The sequence below is a fragment of the Ochotona princeps genome, chromosome 16, assembly GCF_030435755.1.
Source record: "Ochotona princeps isolate mOchPri1 chromosome 16, mOchPri1.hap1, whole genome shotgun sequence".
In the NCBI taxonomy this organism is placed as follows: Eukaryota; Metazoa; Chordata; class Mammalia; order Lagomorpha; family Ochotonidae; genus Ochotona; species Ochotona princeps.
The window spans coordinates 849592-867352 of NC_080847.1; the positions used below are offsets into that span (position 1 = coordinate 849592).

At 57.5% G+C, this 17761-nt stretch overlaps 1 protein-coding gene across 9 annotated transcripts in view; it reads right to left on the reverse strand.

The window, feature by feature from the left end:
• Window positions 1–221: 221 nt before the first annotated feature.
• BANP (BTG3 associated nuclear protein) overlaps window positions 222–17761 on the reverse strand; it is a 44946-nt gene continuing 27406 nt past the window's right edge. For 2 of the 9 annotated variants that reach the window (XM_036492793.2, XM_036492792.2), the window contains 7 exons: window positions 13839–14006; window positions 12367–12497; window positions 11500–11562; window positions 9691–9729; window positions 4443–4508; window positions 1763–1906; window positions 222–313 (listed from right to left, as the gene is read on the reverse strand). In XM_036492793.2, the coding sequence (XP_036348686.2) occupies window positions 254–313; window positions 1763–1906; window positions 4443–4508; window positions 9691–9729; window positions 11500–11562; window positions 12367–12497; window positions 13839–14006 (671 nt within the window). In that variant the 3' untranslated portion in view covers window positions 222–253. Of the gene's footprint in view, window positions 314–1762; window positions 1907–4442; window positions 4509–5580; window positions 5758–9690; window positions 9730–11499; window positions 11572–12366; window positions 12498–13838; window positions 14007–17761 lie in introns of those variants that run through there. The other 7 variants (XM_058674349.1, XM_058674347.1, XM_004584081.3 and 4 more) reach the window with 5 other exon arrangements.

Here is a 17761-nt window from a genome sequence, read left to right on the forward strand (position 1 = left end):
GAAAAGAGCCTTTGAAACAAAAATATCGCCGATTCTGATTTCCCGAGAGCGCACGGTGCCAGGGCGACCCGCCCCTCCTCCAGGCACCGTGGCATGACTCAGCACAAGGGGCTCGAGGCAGGGGCACAGGGTTTCCGTCTCTGGTTCTTGGGGGACACTCCCCGAGGGTGCATTCTGCACACACACGAACGCGGCCGTGGGCACAGCCGTGGGCACAGCCGTGGCACAGCCGTGGGCACAGCTGCCAGTCGCCTCACTGGATCTGGATGGCCCCGTGCTCCAGCTGCATCTCGGGCTGCAGGGTCTCGGCCGTCTGCAAGAGAGGAGGGGTGGTTGTGTCTGGAGGGTCCCCGCAGCGCACTGAGGACATGCCGCCACGGACACACCCACAGGTGAACATGGCTCCTTTGGCCCAGGACACAGCAGGCACCACCCCGTGTAGGTCCCTGCTCGGCCTTCCTGGGAGAGCTGCTATACAAGCTGCAGGTCCTGAAGTCAGCACGGCTTCATTCTCAAGTGAGGACCTGCCATGTAAACCTCCCTGGAGTGTTTGCAACAGAAGAGGGGCTGAGGAAGGGGGCAGAAGGCACCTGACACCTGTGCCAGCCCAGGCTGCAGAGGAGAGGGGAGGAGTCTCTGTGTCTAAGGGAGTACCCCAGCGCTGGGCTACAGCACCCATGAGAGAAGCCTGCGGGGAGACCAAGAGCCCCTCCAAGCGCAAGACCCCACAACTTTCCAAAAAAGGCAATATGGGTATGGGGGTGTCCCCCTGCATCGGAACAGCCCTCCGCAGGACACCTGGAAGAGGGGTGCTGACCTCAGGGATGGCAGGGGCTGAGCTGAGGAGGCCCATGGTCTTCAGACACAGAGCAGGTGCTCCAGGGACAGGCTAGACACAGCAGCCAGCACCCTTGGGGACCCGTCCTCTCAGGATGAGGCTGGAGAGGCCCGGGGAGCCCCAACAGACAGAAGTAGGCAAGCCCACTCAGCCCCTTCACACGGCTATGTGGGCTCAATGTTCACGCCCATTGGCAGTAACAGCACTGCCCAGCGTGTCTTCTCTCTGTGACACCGCCAAGGCACAGAGGACAAACAGGCTCCCAGAAATGCAACCTGCCAGCCCCGACACTCTCAAGCAGCAGACCAGGTCCTTCAAGGCCTGAAGGACCCGGCGAGGGTATGTATGGGTCCTTCACGGCCTGCAGGGGCCCCGGCGAGGTTATGGGTCCTTCAAGGTCTAAAGGACCCGGCGAGGGTATGGCTCTGCTGCATGGGGCAGGTGCCACCTGGGCTCAGCTGGGTTTCACCTCAGATGAACACTGCTGCTCACTACACTGGCCCTCCCGCAGGGTCAGCCACTGCAGGAAAGCCAAGCACCTGGCCATGCGGGAAGGGCTGTGGCCCTCAGCTCACAACACACGGGGTCCCCGTATGCTTCAAGGAATCCTCTGGCCTCTTGGGACTAAGCATCTGACTCTTGTCACAAACCCCAGGCGACACCCTAACCTACAATCCCGTCCTACACACACCCAACCACTCAGAGGAGCCTGGAGTCGCTACCCGAGTGGACCCAGCAGGTGCCTTCCAGGCAGCATGGGGCCAGGACCTCACTCCGTGACTTCACTTCTTTAGGAGTTGGTGAAATTTCCATCCCACGGGTATCCATAGCCCCGCCAACTCCACTTCCTCCCAGGAAGACCGAAGCCAAGTGACACTCCGCCGATAGGCAGAGCCCTGTGCCCAAGCGGTACCCGCAGCTTACCTGGGCTGCCGCTGTGTGGTCACTTACAGGCGCCAGCTGGACGTACTGCACCTGAATGTCACTGCCCTGGAGAGGTGACCCGTCTACTCCTGTGGCAGTGGGGTCCGAAGAAGCCACGGCTATCAGCTGGGCCCCCTGCAACACCTAGAGAGAGAGGGAGGCAGGTGAGCAGCTCCGGCAGCCACAGCACGGCCCGCCCCGCGTGGACACCACAGCGACCCTGGGCAGCGCTCGATGCAGGCTTCGGCTTCTGCTTCGGTGAGGTGCAGAATATCCGCACGCTGGACACAGCCCCAGATGTTGAATTCCTCGGAGAAACCAATGCCAGTGCTGACCCAGAACAAGCGAGAGAAAACTGCGGGGCCAGGCAGCAGAGTGAAGCCAGGAAGACAAATGTGTGTGTCACCAGCAAGCACGCAAGACTTTGCCAGGATGAGCGGACGTCAAGGCAGAGCCGGGGAGGGAAGGACCTGTACGGAGGGCAGACAGCCAGCGCCCGTCAGCTGCCCTATGAGCCCAGACCACTCAGTGGGTGACCCTAGCATCCGACAGCCCCAGTCCCGAACCCAAGGTCCTCACTGGGGCTCACTCTCTCTCCAGTCCCGCACTGGTGTGCCCGTTAATCCAAGGCCCCAGAGAAGCAAGGGTGTGGCTGGGTGAGCATGAGAACAGGCTACTGCCCGGCACACGGACAGACCTGAGTCCGCAGCCACCGCTGCCCTGTATGTGCAGCCATGAGCTAGACTGCCTTTAGAACAACCCTCAATGACCGGAGGAAGCACTTCCAGTTTTATGAATGGAAAGCAGCATGAGCATCCTGTGACCTCTGGGGACACGTGCGTCAGAAGTGGGCAGCCTTGGGTCCGGCACAGTGGCCTAGAAACTAAAGTCCTCGCCTTGAACACGCTGGGCTCCCATATGGGCGCCAGTTCTAATCCCGGCAGCCCCTCTTCCCATCCAGCTCCCTGCTTGTGGCCTGGGAAGGCAGTGGAGGACGGCCCAAAGCCTTGGGACCCTGCACCCATGTGGGAGACCTGGAGGAAGTTCCTGGCTCCTGGCTTCTGGCTCCAGATCGGCACAGCACAGCTGTTGCTATCACTTGGGGAGTGAGTCATCAGATGGAAGATCTTCCTCTCTGTCTCTCCTCCTCTCTGTATATCTGACTTCGTAATAAAAATAAATAAATCTTAAAAAAAAAAAAGTGTGCAGCCTTGGGGGTAGGGAGGCGGCTATGCCAGAAGAGCAGTGACCGGCCCACAGCTCGACGTGGCTCTATTGAGGACCCTGCAGCCCGCACTCAAGCAGCTGGGACCCCTCCATCCAGGATATCTCTCCCAGCCTGCTGCCAGCTGGCCTGTGCCCCAGTGAGCAGCCATGTCGCGGGGCTGCCAACTGTCCCCTCTGCACACGTCCTGTTGGCCCCTCACTGGCCTCCAGCATCACAGATGTACAGCAGACGGGAGGCCTGGGCCAGCCATGGTCCCCCACCTGCTGGCACCGAACCCCAGGATGGATTCATGTGTGGTTAACAGCCCCTGGAGAAATGTGACCGGGCTTCCATGCTCATTCAGGCTCCGCCCAGGGCAGCCAGCACACACGTGTGCCTGCCCTCAGCAGCTGTCCACCATACATGACCACAGTACTGCCCAGACCCACGGCCAAGAGCCCATCTCCCCAGGGGCACAGGACATGTAGGCCATGGCAGCCAGTGAGATCTGGTCCAGACCCCTCTTAGTAAGGGGTGAGGCTGTCACAAGAGACGAGTACCCCACCCTCCAGGAACCAAGGAGCAGGAAGCTCAGCTCCACCTCTTGGTGTGGCCTGTAGGCTCAGACCACTTCCAGCCCACGTGGTCTTCGTGACTAACTATCCCTGAAGGGCAGCAGCTGGGCCTCCAGATCATGGCTGGGGAGCTGGCCAGGTGCCTTGCCTCACCCTCCAAGCCCCACAGCCCCAGGTACTGGGGTGTTAGCCCACTGCACTCCATTGAGCCGAAGAGAGACAGCTTAAAAGTTCCTGGGTCTCATTGAAGGAATTCCTGCCCACTGCCAACACCAGCCTGAGTCAGGAATGTTCTTGAAATGATCTACTTCTCATTCATTGTTGTACTGCACAGCTCTCACAGCCATACATCAGCCTCCTCTGACACCATGGTTCCACCACCTGTGTCTTGGTCCCTGGAGACCCTTAGGCCGTTGCCCAGGACACCCAAATGGAGGGAACACGCGAGGGGACAGCCGGCAGGGTGTGGGGCTTAGGAAGGGACACTGTCTACCTCCTCCATGCCCCACTGGCCAGCAAGCCTGGCAGGCCAATGTTCTGTGTTGTCCTGCCTTTAGAATCACCTGCAGACTTTTGACACAGGCCAGTGCTGAGACAACCACGGCCTGATCCCTAGACCCGGAGATGTTGGTACGCTACAGACCCGTCCAGGGGGCCACTGACCTTCCTGCTGTGGACAGGGGGTTAGCCCAGGAGGCCACTGACCTTCCTGCCGTGGACGGGGGGCTCGCCCAGGAGGCCACTGACCTTCCTGCTGTGGACAGGAGGTTAGCCCAGGTCACTGACCTTCCTGCCGTGGACAGGGGGCCTGCCCAGAAGGCCCAGCTAATGTGTGATAGGTGTGACCCTAGATGACTGAGTGCAGGCTGTGAGGCCCACAGGCATGGCAAGCACTCACCTGGTGGTCGCTGGCTTTGATCACAGAAGGGGTCAAGAGCCACGGGATGCGGGTGGCCTCTAGCAGCTGGAAAAGGCAAGGAAAGAGATACCCCCCTGCATCCTCCAGGAGGAACTGGCCCTGCCAATGTCTACACATCAGCCATGGGCTCGTGGGGACTGCAGGACTCGGACTGTGCTGTTCAACTCCCGGCTCTGTGCTTCCTGGCCAGAGACCCGGGAACCTCACAGGTTGCTCACCCACTGCTGTAGACCCTGCCTCCTGGGCACGGCAGGGCCACTCAGGCCCTGGTCACCTCCTGGGCATGGCAGGGCTGCTCAGACCCCTGCCTCCTCCTGGGTTCAGCATGGCTGCTTGGGCCCTGGTCACCTCCTGGGCTTGGCATGGCAGGGCTACTGAGGCCCCAGTCACCTCCTGGGCACAGCAGGGCCGCTCAGGCCCCGGTCACTTTCTGGGCACATCAGGGCTACTCAGGCCCCGGTCACTTCCTGGGCTTTGCATCGCATGGCCACTCAGGCTCGTGCCTCCTCCTGGGCTCAGCATGGCCACTCCAGCCCCTGCCTCAAACTCTACTGCAAACAGGTCACCTGGCGTAGAAGCAAAGCTGGGAAGAGGAAGGTGCAGACAGGAGACAAGCCCACTCCTCTCCGCTGTAACCAAGCGCATCCTATCAAATTTCCAGATGTCGGGAAACATCATAGGAAAAACGCACCGTCTCCCAGTTCACTTGACCCCTTCCCCAGGAAGGCTTCATGCAAACATAGGATGCTGGGGTGCCGACTGCTCTGGAGCCACACTGGTCCGGTTGTGGTCAGTGTCTCGGGAACGTGAGGTACATAAGACGGGAAGAAAGTGCTTTCCGGCTGTGCGGCCATGACCCCTTCCCTTCATGGCTGTCAGAGGACACTGGCTGGGTGGTGCTGGGCAGCCCCCACAGCAGCCATCTATCTGCAAGAGCTTCTGCCAGTGCACAGCAAGAGGAGACGAGCTTCCCAGGCGCACAGGAAGCTGCTCCATCCGCTCTTCAGCACGCTCACAGCAATCGCATGACCGGTGGGGTCTCGCTAGAGTCGGGTGGCCGTCGGAGAGGGCGGCGGCAGTGACAGCTACGAAGGCTGCGGCGCCGCGAGCTGGCGGCTCTGTGGTCGGGCCTGGCAGCCCCATTAGTTGCACACATTCCCACGGCGGCCTGGATGCTCCAGGGACACTGCAGGATACAGAAGCAGGTTTCCCGGGACGAAGCCTCATGCGTCAGTCAGTTCACCAGTGTTTGTCCATGAGGGAAAGCTGCCACACATGGCCAAGATGTAGAAAGCTGAAAGACACCCATGGCAGCCACATGGGAAGCACTCGGTGGCCGGCACAGTGCCCAGGGCGAGTCCAGGCTGGCAGGCGATTCCTGTCCTCCACGGGCCTTTTCTTTTAAACCAGGTGAGGTCTGCATCATGAAGTAACATCACGCTAACTCAGCAAGGGCTTGGAGTCGGATGACCAAGCCACAGTTCAAGGGAAACAGAACATTCCAGAACATGCGCTCGGCCCACCGTGGCCAGGCTGATCTGAGCCAGCCCTCCGCTTCTGACCCGGCTTCCTGCTAGCGCATCCTGTAGCTTAGGGCTCAAGTGCACACAGGAAAGCTGAATGGAATCCAGGCTCCTGCTTCTGCCCAGCCCTGGCTGCTGCGGCCATGTGGAGAAGGTATCAGCAGAGATCTATCTGCCGATTCTCTGCCTTTCAAGTGTATGAAAATCAATAATAAACAGAAGGGCACTGGCCACTGCAGCCCGGGGCACGCAGGGCTGGGGGCAGAGCGTGGTTCCTCTCTCCTGAACCCCATCAGCCTGTGGACAGGACAAGTGACTGGAGTCAAAGTCAAGAGGGAAGCGTGCCGCCAGTGCATCCCATGAGCCTCTTCTGCCAGCCCTGCTGTGCTGCTGAACTGATGCCACCCCACAGCACGGCACTGGCCAGTTCAGGCTGCAAGTTAAACACACAAAATGCAGCCTTGTACAGCTTCAACATAACTTGGCTCCCAAACTCGGAGATATTGAAGTGTTGCGATCAGAGCCAACCGGGCTTGAGGGCTTCTCTCTGTTCCCCACGACTCCACTGTCCTGGCCAGAGGCCAGATCAACGAACCACTGACCTGGAACCTGGACTCCCAAGACAGCAGGCTAACACAAACCTCTCTTCATGAAGACAGTTGCCTCGGGTATTCCACTGTAGCAACACAAAGCTGACCTCAACCTACTCGTGGGTCCAATCTGCAAGGCAGGACGGCAGGAGCCAGGGACACCGCCCACCACGGCCGACAGGACACGCGAAATCCGATCAGCTGCTCCTGGTTCTGCTGGTGGCTCAGGCTCCAAGCAGGAAAGAAAAGTGACGGCTGACAAGGGCCGCGGGGGACACTCAGAGCGATGACTGGCCACCTCCCAACAGTGAACTCCCAACCCCTCCTCTGTCCCGCTGGTCTCCTGTTCATGCCAGAGCCTACCCCACAGGCCTCCCCACACGGTGCACACAGCCTGCAAGCACCTCTAACTGGATGGGACGGAGGTGGTTTCCAGGCCCGGCTGGCCTGTGGCTGAGCTGAGCTGGAGGGGGTGTCCCAGAGGCCGTGCATGGTCCCACAAGCACCTGTTGTGGCCCTGGACCCTTGGCGGCTTCATTCAGAGGCTTGGAGGGCTCCCCCTAGACCGATGCTAGACAGGAGAGATGGGGCAAAGGCAGGGATCCGGAGCCGCCACTGCTCCTGCCAGGGAAGGAGGGGGCCAAGTCAGGCGGGGTGCATGAGATCTGCCACAGGGAGGCGACCGAGAGAAGCTTGGGAAACTCCTCTGCCAGGTGAGCACAAGAACCAAGGCTAAGAGCAACCCAGACCAGGCCAGGTTAATGTGCCCACTGCCACACGTGTGGTCAGGTCTGGGGGAGGCCAGTATGGGCCAGTTCACAACAGCCACTGGCAGATCCAAGAACCAGGACAGGTGTGTGGGGCAGGCTGGGCTGGGCCGCAGGACCCGCCAGTCCACATTAGGGCCGGGACCGGGGACAATCCAGGCTGGGCTAGGCTGCAGGACCCGCTGGCAAACACCAAGGTGAGGCAAGCCATGTCAGACTGGGCTGCAGGACCCAGCAGCATATGCGAGATGGGGTGGTGTGGGCGGGGGGAAGGACTCCCCTGCTGGGCCACTGTTCTCACGCTGGTGAGCATAACAACTGGGACAGGGCTACAGAGTCCGCTGGCCTGCATGTGAGCCAATTCAGGGGGACAGCCAGGCTGGGTAAGTGACCATATCCACCGGGGCACGCATGAGCCAGAATAAGTGCAGGACGGTCAGGCTTTGCAACAGCATGAGCTGACAAGTGTGGGGACTGGACCTGTCAGGCTAGGCTGCAGAACCACCTGGAAAGTACAAGGTCCAGGTCTGGGAGTGGGACCAGTAGGGAAACTGGGCACCTTCCTGACGGGCTGCAGCTCCCACTGGTGAGCACAAAAACCAGGGCTGGGGTGGACCTGGCTGGACAGGCGGTAGTGCCCACCAGTATAAGTGTGGGTTGGATAGTTCACTGGATTAGGCTGAGCTAGGCTGCAGCACCCATTGGTGTGTGAATGGGACGTAGGACAGACTTCACCAGTCTGCTGCACATACTGGCATGTGCAGAAACCAGGGCTGGAAGTGGGCCTGGTGGGGCTACCGGGGGTCACTCCAACTAGGCTGCAGTTCCCACTGGTGTCTGTAAGGGCCGAGTGTGTGGTGGGCAGGGTTGGGCTGGGCCGCAGCATCCATTGTTTGCATAAGAGATAGAGCTGGAGACAGAGCTGATCCAGCAACCATGACCACCAGTGTGTGCAGGCTGATGAGGGCAGCAGACGGAGCCCGACCCTGAGCCCTGACAGCGAGTATCTGGGGTGTGTGCAGGCTAATAAGGGCAGCAGATGGAGCCGGACCCTGAGCGCTGACAGCGAGCGAGTATCTGCGCGGATGGCAGCACTAAGGTGGACCACGTCAGCAGTTCCTCATCCCCAGGTACTGATGGCTTAGGAGGCTGGGTATGGCTTCTCCCCTCCTCTCCCCGACTTCCCCAGAAACAGAAAGAAAAAAAGAAAATTGGGTACAATGATCTCATCCACTACCCCCTATTCCTCGACCCTTCCCAGCGGTCCACATGGGCATCCAGCCTTAAACTATGTAAACAGCATCAAAATAAGTCAACATTAATTAATTAATCAATTAATAATAGCCTCAAAAATGAAAAAAAAAAAAAAAGAAAGAGAAAAAAAACTGGCTTTTGCTGGGCTGACAGGGCCTCACCCTCAGGACGCATGGCTTGCCGGAAGCCGCTGTGGGTTTTTGTAATTCTGCAGGTCCTCGGCCCTGACTCTGCTCCTAGGAGGGACCCCCTGTGCTGCTGCAGCACCATCAGGTTAAAACCTCACCCCACGGGGCCCAGTTCATATCCCGGCTGCTCCACTTCCCCTCCAGCTCCCTGCTTGAGGTCTGAGAAAGCAGTGGAGGACGGCCCAGAGCCTTGGCGTGGAAGACCTGGAGGAGGTTCCTGGCTCCTGGCTTCACACTGGCTCAGCTCTGGTCACTGCAGCCACTTGGGGAGTGAACCAGCAGATACAAAGTCTTTTTTTCTGTATCTCCTTCTGTAAATGTGACTTTCTGATCAAAGCAAGCAAATCTTTAAAAATAAATAAACAGCAGCCCCGTGGGGGCACTAGCTCCGTGGGCCTGCCTTCCCTCCCAGTGTGTCCCGGGGCAGGGCCTGGTCGGAGCCCAGTGAGCAGCGCTGGCGAGGACAGGGAGCCATTCTGGGCTGTTAGTGGGCACCAGTGTGTGGCCCTCACCACCACTCCCAGGCTTGGGTTCAAGTCAGGGAGGGTCTCGAGACACCCCAACAGTTCTTAGGTGACACGAGTCCCCATGACAAGCTGCTTTCCACACAAGAGGGAAACAGCATTCGGAGCCTCCACACCAGGACGCCGCCATGTGAGCAGCACCTCCTGAAGCCCTGGTGGGTGGCACAGCACCGCGACACCTCCTGCCACGCCCCTTCCTGTCTCAGAACAGGAGAAAGGCAGGTGGTCTGGGCTGGACACAAGAGGACACACCCGCCTTGCTCGAATGCACAGCGCGCTGTACAAACACCACCAGGACGCTCACAGGGCACACAGGGACCTGTGACAAGCATAGGCATGCCCCACGCCACCCTGCACAGACTCCAGGCACACAGCACTCACCTGCCCGTCCTGGCCCACATGATGGATCTGCAGATTGCCCTGTGGGGGAAGCAAAGACAATGAGGAAGGAGGAAGACTCAGGTAGACCCTCTTGGGGAACCTTCCTTGAAGCCTGTGCCACGATGCAGCTTTGGGGATCCCCTCTAACCCCAGCCTTCAGTGAAGGTGGGACAGTGACTGGCCAGTAGGCCACCGACGGTGACGACTCAGCCCCCGGCAGCGGCTGGCAGGCCCCTGGCGGTGGGCAGCAGCCCCCAGCCTCACAGCCTCGCAGCTCCCGGGCAGCACAGGGCTGCATGTGTTCCGTCTGGTAATCAAGGCGTAGCACCAGGCAAGGCAGGGATGGGCTGTCCTAACACTGCACATTTGAACCCGTCACAAGGTAATCATTCATGCCAGCAGCCAATTCTTCTCAGTCACTAAATTCGTAATAGAATTATGTACTCAATTATATGACCCCGTTTGAATAATACAAGCAGAACTGCGAGTCACACACTGAATTCCAGCAGTCTCCAGAGGCCCGTGAATCGCCTCACTGCCCTCACTGGGCACCCCTGCCCAGTGACAGGCCCCCCGGAAGGACAGAGCGTCTGGCCGACTCCCCACCCTCAGCTGTTCCTTGCTGGGGTCCGTGCGGTGGGTGTGGAGGACATGAAGGTGTGAAGAGGACTGTCCCGTTGCAGGCAGGGCTGCGAGGACTGTCCCGCTGCATGGCACGGCCGGCGGATGTCTCTGCATCCACCTGAAGGCAGTTCACCTCGCTCTGCTTGGACGCCGGGCAACCCCGCTGGGATTTCCGTAGTCTATTTAGGCATTGTCTGCCACTGCGGAGCTGGTCTTTACTATCCGTGTGAGCCTGGAAGGTGATGCTCCCTCTTACTATTCATGCTGTCCGCTGCCCCACTGACCATACGCTAATCAAGGGTGTCGAGTCCCCAGGTAGAGTGGGAATCTGTTCTTTCCCTCTTTCCTTGATCTTTAGGTCCCTCCTCCTGTGATGCACTTCCTCCCTTAACTGATTCAGGACGAAGCTGTAGAATGAGGATTGTAGTAGGAATGTGTTACTGATTGATGTGTGCCATCTATTGAGAACGGCTGACGTCCTGCCTCGAAGAGAAACAACTGGCAGAACTATCCTTAGGAATGCCCGCTTGACCAGATGTGAAAAGTCAGTGCCAGCCTTTGTGAAGGCTTCTGTATAAATAAAGCAGACAGCTTCGTCACACTGTCCATTATGGTCCTGGAATCGTAGTGGTCCATTTCTTCTCCACGCCGACTCTATGTATCCTTCTCGAGGTCTGCACTCGGCTGGAGCTGGACTCCGACAGTTCCTCAGATGTGAGCTGACCCTGACTCCTGACAGGTGCTGTGACGTAACCCCACTCACGTGGGGTGCTGGGAACACTCTGCCCCCACACACCCACGTGGGCCTTCAGCCTCCTGCAAGACCAGACCCGCCTGTCCTCCGAGCTGGCCTGCTGCCACTCCTGCTCCTCACACTGACCAGACTCTTGGGGTCATGCACCCTTCACTTGACCTGTCCACCTCCAGCCCGAGTCAACTACTCTGCTGAGGACACACCTCACGTGCCATCAGACGCCAGCCTGGGAAGTCCTCCCCGGAATCTTGCGCCCTGTGAGCACAGCACCTCCCTACCTTCCCAGTGACTGAGGCGTGACCTTCCGGCCCTCAGCCTCCAGTGCCAGCCACCCAGCCTACACTGCCCTCCACAGGGCCCTGCAGTACAGCACCGGGCTGCCCAACAAGGGCTCTGTCAGGGCTGGGGGTGACGGGCACTCCAGGACTCACCTCGCTGTCCTGCGTGATCTGCACCTGCTCCCCCTGCGGCACCTGGGCAATGTGGAGGTGTCCCTGTGGGATCCGCAGCAAGAGAAGACACCAAGAAGCATCAGAAGAAAAACGAGACCAGAGGACACCTGCGACAGGTTCCAGAAGGTTCCAGGAGGACCACCAGGCCCCCCTAGGGTGTAAGACACGCATTCAGGGCTGAGCTGTGATGCGGATGGCATGGCCTGTGCAAGCCAAACTCACGCACACGCCCAGTGATTCCCCAGGGAACGGTCTGAGCCTGCACATGTGACTCAATAAGCAAATCTGAGAATGCAAATTAGACCCAGAAATATAAAGTTAGATGACAACTTCTATTTCAAACTACACCTCCCACTGCGAGGGACTAAAAGCCCAGTGGGAATCCAGAGGCTCCCGGCTCTCTGAGGACACTGGCAGAGGGCCACGGGGGGCAGCGGGGCCAGGGTGGTGTGTGCATCCGCGCCGAGAGCAGGTCAGCAAGCCTTCCAAACCACGGGAGCATCACACATTCATAAACGGGACTCCAAAGAAGTCAAAGAGCCCAATTATAAAGTGACTTCTGCCTCAGTGACATAATCAATTTTTATACACCTGAACTTGGCTAAATGAAATGAAGACTCGTTATCTTACTTAAATTCATCAGAATGGATCTCAATCTTCCACTGTTGTACTCTTTCACTCAACCATGTGTATGGAAACTACATCACAGCTCGCTGTCCCGGGACTCCTCAGAGAGCTTCCCTACGGAAGCAGCAGGGTGGGCCAGAGTGTCTCCTCCCCAGAGGACGCCCGCCTGCTGCGCCCACCCCCACGAGCCTGTGAAGGCGTCAGTGAAAAGGTACATACTACTTGGACCTGTCCGTCCTCTCCGATCTGGTGGATCTGCACCTGCTGTGCGTTGGCCAGGGTGTAGTGCAGGGCCTGCGGCTGCGGCTGCAAGGGCTCGCTGGCGGCTGGCGGGGAGCCCATCATGGTCTCTGGGGAGAAGTCACACACATCACACCACCACACGCTGGGCAGCAGAAAACCCTCCCGACCCCAAAGAACCCGGCTGTCGGGAACCCCTTCCTGCCCCAAGAACTTCAGAAATGAAGGAAGTTCCTTAGGATTCACCCACAGAAAACGTAAAGGAGTGAAGCCGAGACTGAGCTGTGCCACCCCACGAACAGCGACAGCCGCCTGTGGCTGCCTGAACCCGGGGAAGCGCAGCCCCATGGGCACAGGCCTTCCCAACAAGTTCATCTTCCGTGTTTAAACAAAACGAGTTATGCATTCTTAACGCATTACACACCAATTTCAACTGCAATGATAATCAGAATTCTCATAAATGCTTAAAATGTTCCGGTGCACACACATTTTATCAGAGAATGACTAAGCAAAAACTGTTAGGTGTGAAGATACATTAAAGCGGAAATGAACAACAAAAGGCCGCCGGCCTGTCTATTTGGGCCAGGGAGAGCAGCCACCTGCTAGACTACCCTCAGACCTCGGGGAACAATGACCCACTGCCCTATGCAAAGGCTGTCTGTGGACATTTCTTCTCGGGGTCTGGGGACATTCTGCCACTATCAGCAAAAGCCAGGTCAGTAGGAGCCGCAAGAGCTGTACATGGTGTCGCTGGCCACCACGCGGACGTGCCCCACCCAGGGCCCAGCTGCACGTGTGCCCACACCATGTCTATACCTGTTCCAACAGCTCGTGTGTCACCTCCAAGACCCTCAGCCTCCCCACCATCTAGACCAAGGCCTCGTTGCTCAGATCTGTGACAGGTTCCTGCAACCTTCTAGCCTGACTCTGATATGAGAAACACACCACACCACCAGATCATTGCCCAGAGGTCAACAGAGAGACACAGGGAACCCCTCCCTTTTAGCCTCCGCCCTCCTGGCCAGGTTCTTCGGCCGTAAGTCTTCAGACACATTTTACCCAATTCCTCAGTGTCCTGGCATGTTGCAGCCAGGCAGGGAATCCTTCCACTGGCTGCTTCTCGGGGCAGGAGTCATATCTGCTGGACACTGTGGATTTCACTCTGTTCCTCTTCCAGTCTGCCCACTTTGTGGGTTGGTGTAAGCTCTCCACACCAATGAAGCAAGCTGCCCTCAGCCCAGGGCACACGCAGGAGCCTCATTCGGAGGCAGCCCCCTCCCAGGAGCCCCTCCCGTGTCACAGTCACCATACGCATCCTCAGGGCTGACGGCAGAGCCTGCAGCTGTACACACAGCACCCACCGGGTCTGAACCACACCCCCAGTGCCTGAGAAAGCAGACCTTCCGTGTGCCAAGCCCACGCCATGCCCTCCAGCCCGCCTGCGGGCCCACCTGAGGCACTGTAGGAGGAAGAGGAGGGCGTTCTCCGTGAAAAGCTCTTGACTGCCAGGCTCTGACCTCGCTGCTTCCGCCGCCAAGCCGTCCGGCACTTGGAGTCGATGCTCTGTTTGATTCGGTACCAGTCGGATTCTGTGATCCCAAACTTGTAGAACAGGTGACCTGAGGGGACATGAGGGAAAGGCCTCAAACCTGGGACGCTTGGGAGGAAGGTGCACAGCAGGCAGACCCCGCCATCCCAGACACCCACCCACTCGGGGACAAAGCAAAGCACACGTTCATGTCCTGTAACTGGGCAGTAACTGGGACCTGCCCTCCCAACCCTGCGTGGCCCTGGGGTCCCTGGTGGCCCAGTGTCTACCTCTGCTCCCACATCACAGGCAGCACTTCAGGGCCAGCTGTCTGGGTTCGAGTTCTCCCCTCACCAATCGGCTCACGCTCATCTACTCAGGCCACCAGGCTTCCTTGAGCCAGGGTTTCATCAACACCCAGGCACCCAGGTACCCGAGGGAGGGAGTTAGGGTGGCAGTTAACTCCACCACGCCCCCTGCCGGCCCCAACCAGGAACCTCTCCAGTTGGTCCACACAACTGATTAACAGGAAAACAAGTGGATAAAGTCTTACATTTTAAAAACAGAACTATTATGCTGAAAAACTTCCTGTTTTGACTCCTAAGAGTACTGAGTTTGGGCCATCTACTGGGAGTTACATTACTGCCCAAGCCCTTAAAATTCTCTGGTTATTAAAAACAAAATAGCAAAAATAACCCAAACAAAGGAAGTGTTTGTTTTGAAGTACTACATGAAATATCAAAGTCTCCTTTGTTTGGGCTTTTCCTTTGCTTAAGATATATTTGACCCTAAAGCCCCGAGCAGGGGCATCCCTGTCACCTAGAGGCAGAGCTGGGTGAAGGAGGGGCAGGCTGAGGGTGAGGAAGAACAGTACCTGGGGGCAGGGCTCCTGGACTGCCGCCCACCCTCACACACTAACTGAGAGCCCACGGTGTGGGCACCTGTTTGACCAGAACGACCAACTGCTTGTTTGATTTATTTATTTATTTATTTATTTTATTGAAAAGATTTATAGAAAGGAGGAGAGACAGGAAGATCTTCCGCCCACTGATTCATGCCCCAAGTGGCCGTCACGGCTGGAGCTGAGCTGAGCCAACCAGAAGCCAGGAACCAGGAGCCAGGAGCCTCTTCTGGGTCTCTCACGCAGGTGCAGGGACTCAGGGCTTTGGGCCATCCTCCACTGCTTTCCCAGGCAACAAAGCTAGATGGGAAGCAGGGCTGCTGGGATTAGAACTGGTGCCATATGGAATCCTGGCATGTTCAAGGCAAGGACTTTAATCACTAGGCTACCACGCCAGGCCCCCAACCACCTATTAACACAGGCCCAGTGACTGGCTGGGGCTGGTGTCCCCAAATATGAAAAGCTCTCCTTTGGACCTAGCACAATAGCCTCGTGGCTAACTCCTCACCTTGCAAGTGCCACAATATCAAATGGATGCCAATTGCATCTTAGCTGCTTGGGCCTTATGCAGTAGCCTAGTGGCTCAAGTCCCTGCCTTGCAAGCATCAGGATCCCATGTGGGCACCAGTTCTAACCCCAGCGGCCCCACTTTCTATCCAGCTCCCTGCTTGTGGCCTGGGAAAGCAGTGGAGGACGGCCTAAAGCCTTGGGACCCTGCATCTGCGTGTGAGACCCGGAAGAGGATTCTGGCTCCTGGCTTCAGATGGGCGCAGCTCCAGCCATTGCAGCCACTTAGGGAGTGAACCAACAGACAGAAGACCTTCCTCTCTGTCTCTCCTTCACTCTATATGTCTGCCTTTCCAATCAAAATAAGTCTTTAAACAAATAAAATCTCCTTTGGAACAGTCCTGGATGAAAAAAACTGGGTGGGGGTGGTGTTAGGAGCCATTCCTCTGGCTGGCAGGGTGGGTGTGGCTTCTTCCCATCTCTCCCCTTCCCTAAGACACAGCAATGAAAAACAGAGTGTGGGAACAATGGTCTCACCCACTTTCCTGTAGCCCTTGACCCTTTCAGCCCTAATCAACTAGGTAAAGATCATCAAAATTAAAAAAAAAATCCCTGGTTCTCTGGGGGGGTGTTAAAGCCATCCCTGGTTCTCTGGCGGGGGGGTTTAAAGCCATCCTGGTTCTCTGGGGGGGGTGTTAAAGGTGTTAAAACCATCCTGGTTCTCTGGGGGGGGGGGTGTTAAAGCCATCCTGGTTCTCTGGGGGGGGGTGTTAAAGCCATCCTGGTTCTCTGGGGGGGTGTTAAAGGTGTTAAAGCCATCCTGGTTCTCTGGGGGGTGTTAAAGCCATCCTGGTTCTCGGGGGGGGGGTGTTAAAGCCATCCTGGTTCTCTGGGGGGGTGTTAAAGCCATCCTGGTTCTCTGGGGGGGTGTTAAAGGTGTTAAAGCCATCCTGGTTCTCTGGGGGGGGTGTTAAAGGTGTTAAAGCCATCCTGGTTCTCTGGGGGGGTGTTAAAGGTGTTAAAGCCATCCTGGTTCTCTGGGGGGGGTGTTAAAGCCATCCTGGTTCTCTGGGGGGTGTTAAAGCCATCCTGGTTCTCTGGGGGGGGTGTTAAAGCCATCCTGGTTCTCTGGGGGGGTGTTAAAGGTGTTAAAGCCATCCTGGTTCTCTGGGGGGGGGGGTGTTAAAGCCATCCTGGTTCTCTGGGGGGGTGTTAAAGCCATCCTGGTTCTCTGGGGGGGGTGTTAAAGCCATCCTGGTTCTCTGGGGGGGTGTTAAAGCCATCCTGGTTCTCTGGGGGGGTGTTAAAGGTGTTAAAGCCATCCCTGGTTCTCCGGGTGGTGGGGGGGAGGGGTGTTAGAGCCATCCCTGGTTCTCCAGGTGGCGGGGGGGAGGGGTGTTAGAGCCATCCCTGGTTCTCTGGGGGGGTGTTAAAGGTGTTAAAGCCATCCCTGGTTCTCCAGGTGGCAGGGGGGAGGGGTGTTAGAGCCATCCCTGGTTCTCTGGGGGGGTGTTAAAGGTGTTAAAGCCATCCCTGGTTCTCCGGGTGGCGGGGGGGAGGGGTGTTAGAGCCATCCCTGGTTCTCGGGGGGGGGGGTGTTAAAGCCATCCCTGGTTCTCCAGGTGGCGGGGGGGAGGGGTGTTAGAGCCATCCCTGGTTCTCTGGGGGGGGGGTGTTAAAGCCATCCCTGGTTCTCCGGGTGGCGGGGGGGAGGGGTGTTAGAGCCATCCCTGGTTCTCTGGGGGGGTGTTAAAGGTGTTAAAGCCATCCCTGGTTCTCCGGGTGGCGGGGGGAGGGGTGTTAGAGCCATCCCTGGTTCTCTGGGGGGGGGGGTGTTAAAGCCATCCCTGGTTCTCTGGGGGGGGGTGTTAAAGGTGTTAAAGCCATCCTGGTTCTCTGGGGGGGTGTTAAAGGTGTTAAAGCCATCCCTGGTTCTCTGGGGGGGGTGTTAAAGGTGTTAAAGCCATCCTGGTTCTCTGGGGGGGTGTTAAAGGTGTTAGAGCCATCCCTGGTTCTGCGGGTGGCGGGGGGGAGGGGTGTTAGAGCCATCCCTGGTTCTGCGGGTGGCGGGGGGGAGGGGTGTTCAAGCCATCCTTTGTTCTTTCCATACTTATGCAAGAAGAAAATGTCCAAGTATCTCCAGAATAGGGTAAGATTATACAATCTTCATTTAAGTATGTTAAAAGCTGAAAATAAAATGCGGGCATTACAGATGTAACAAATGACCAAAAACATTAACGTTTAAATTTGAATTTGTAAAAAAATCAATCAGCCAGTTCAAAACCTGGCTTATACCCTTTAGAGAAAAAATGCCTATTTATTTAGTTTTACATGATCCACTTTTCAATTCTCCTAAGACATTGTGTTACACAACTCCTTCCAAAAGCAGCCCAGAGTTCCCACTAGATGCTAAATGCCGCCCACACTGCAGCCAAGAC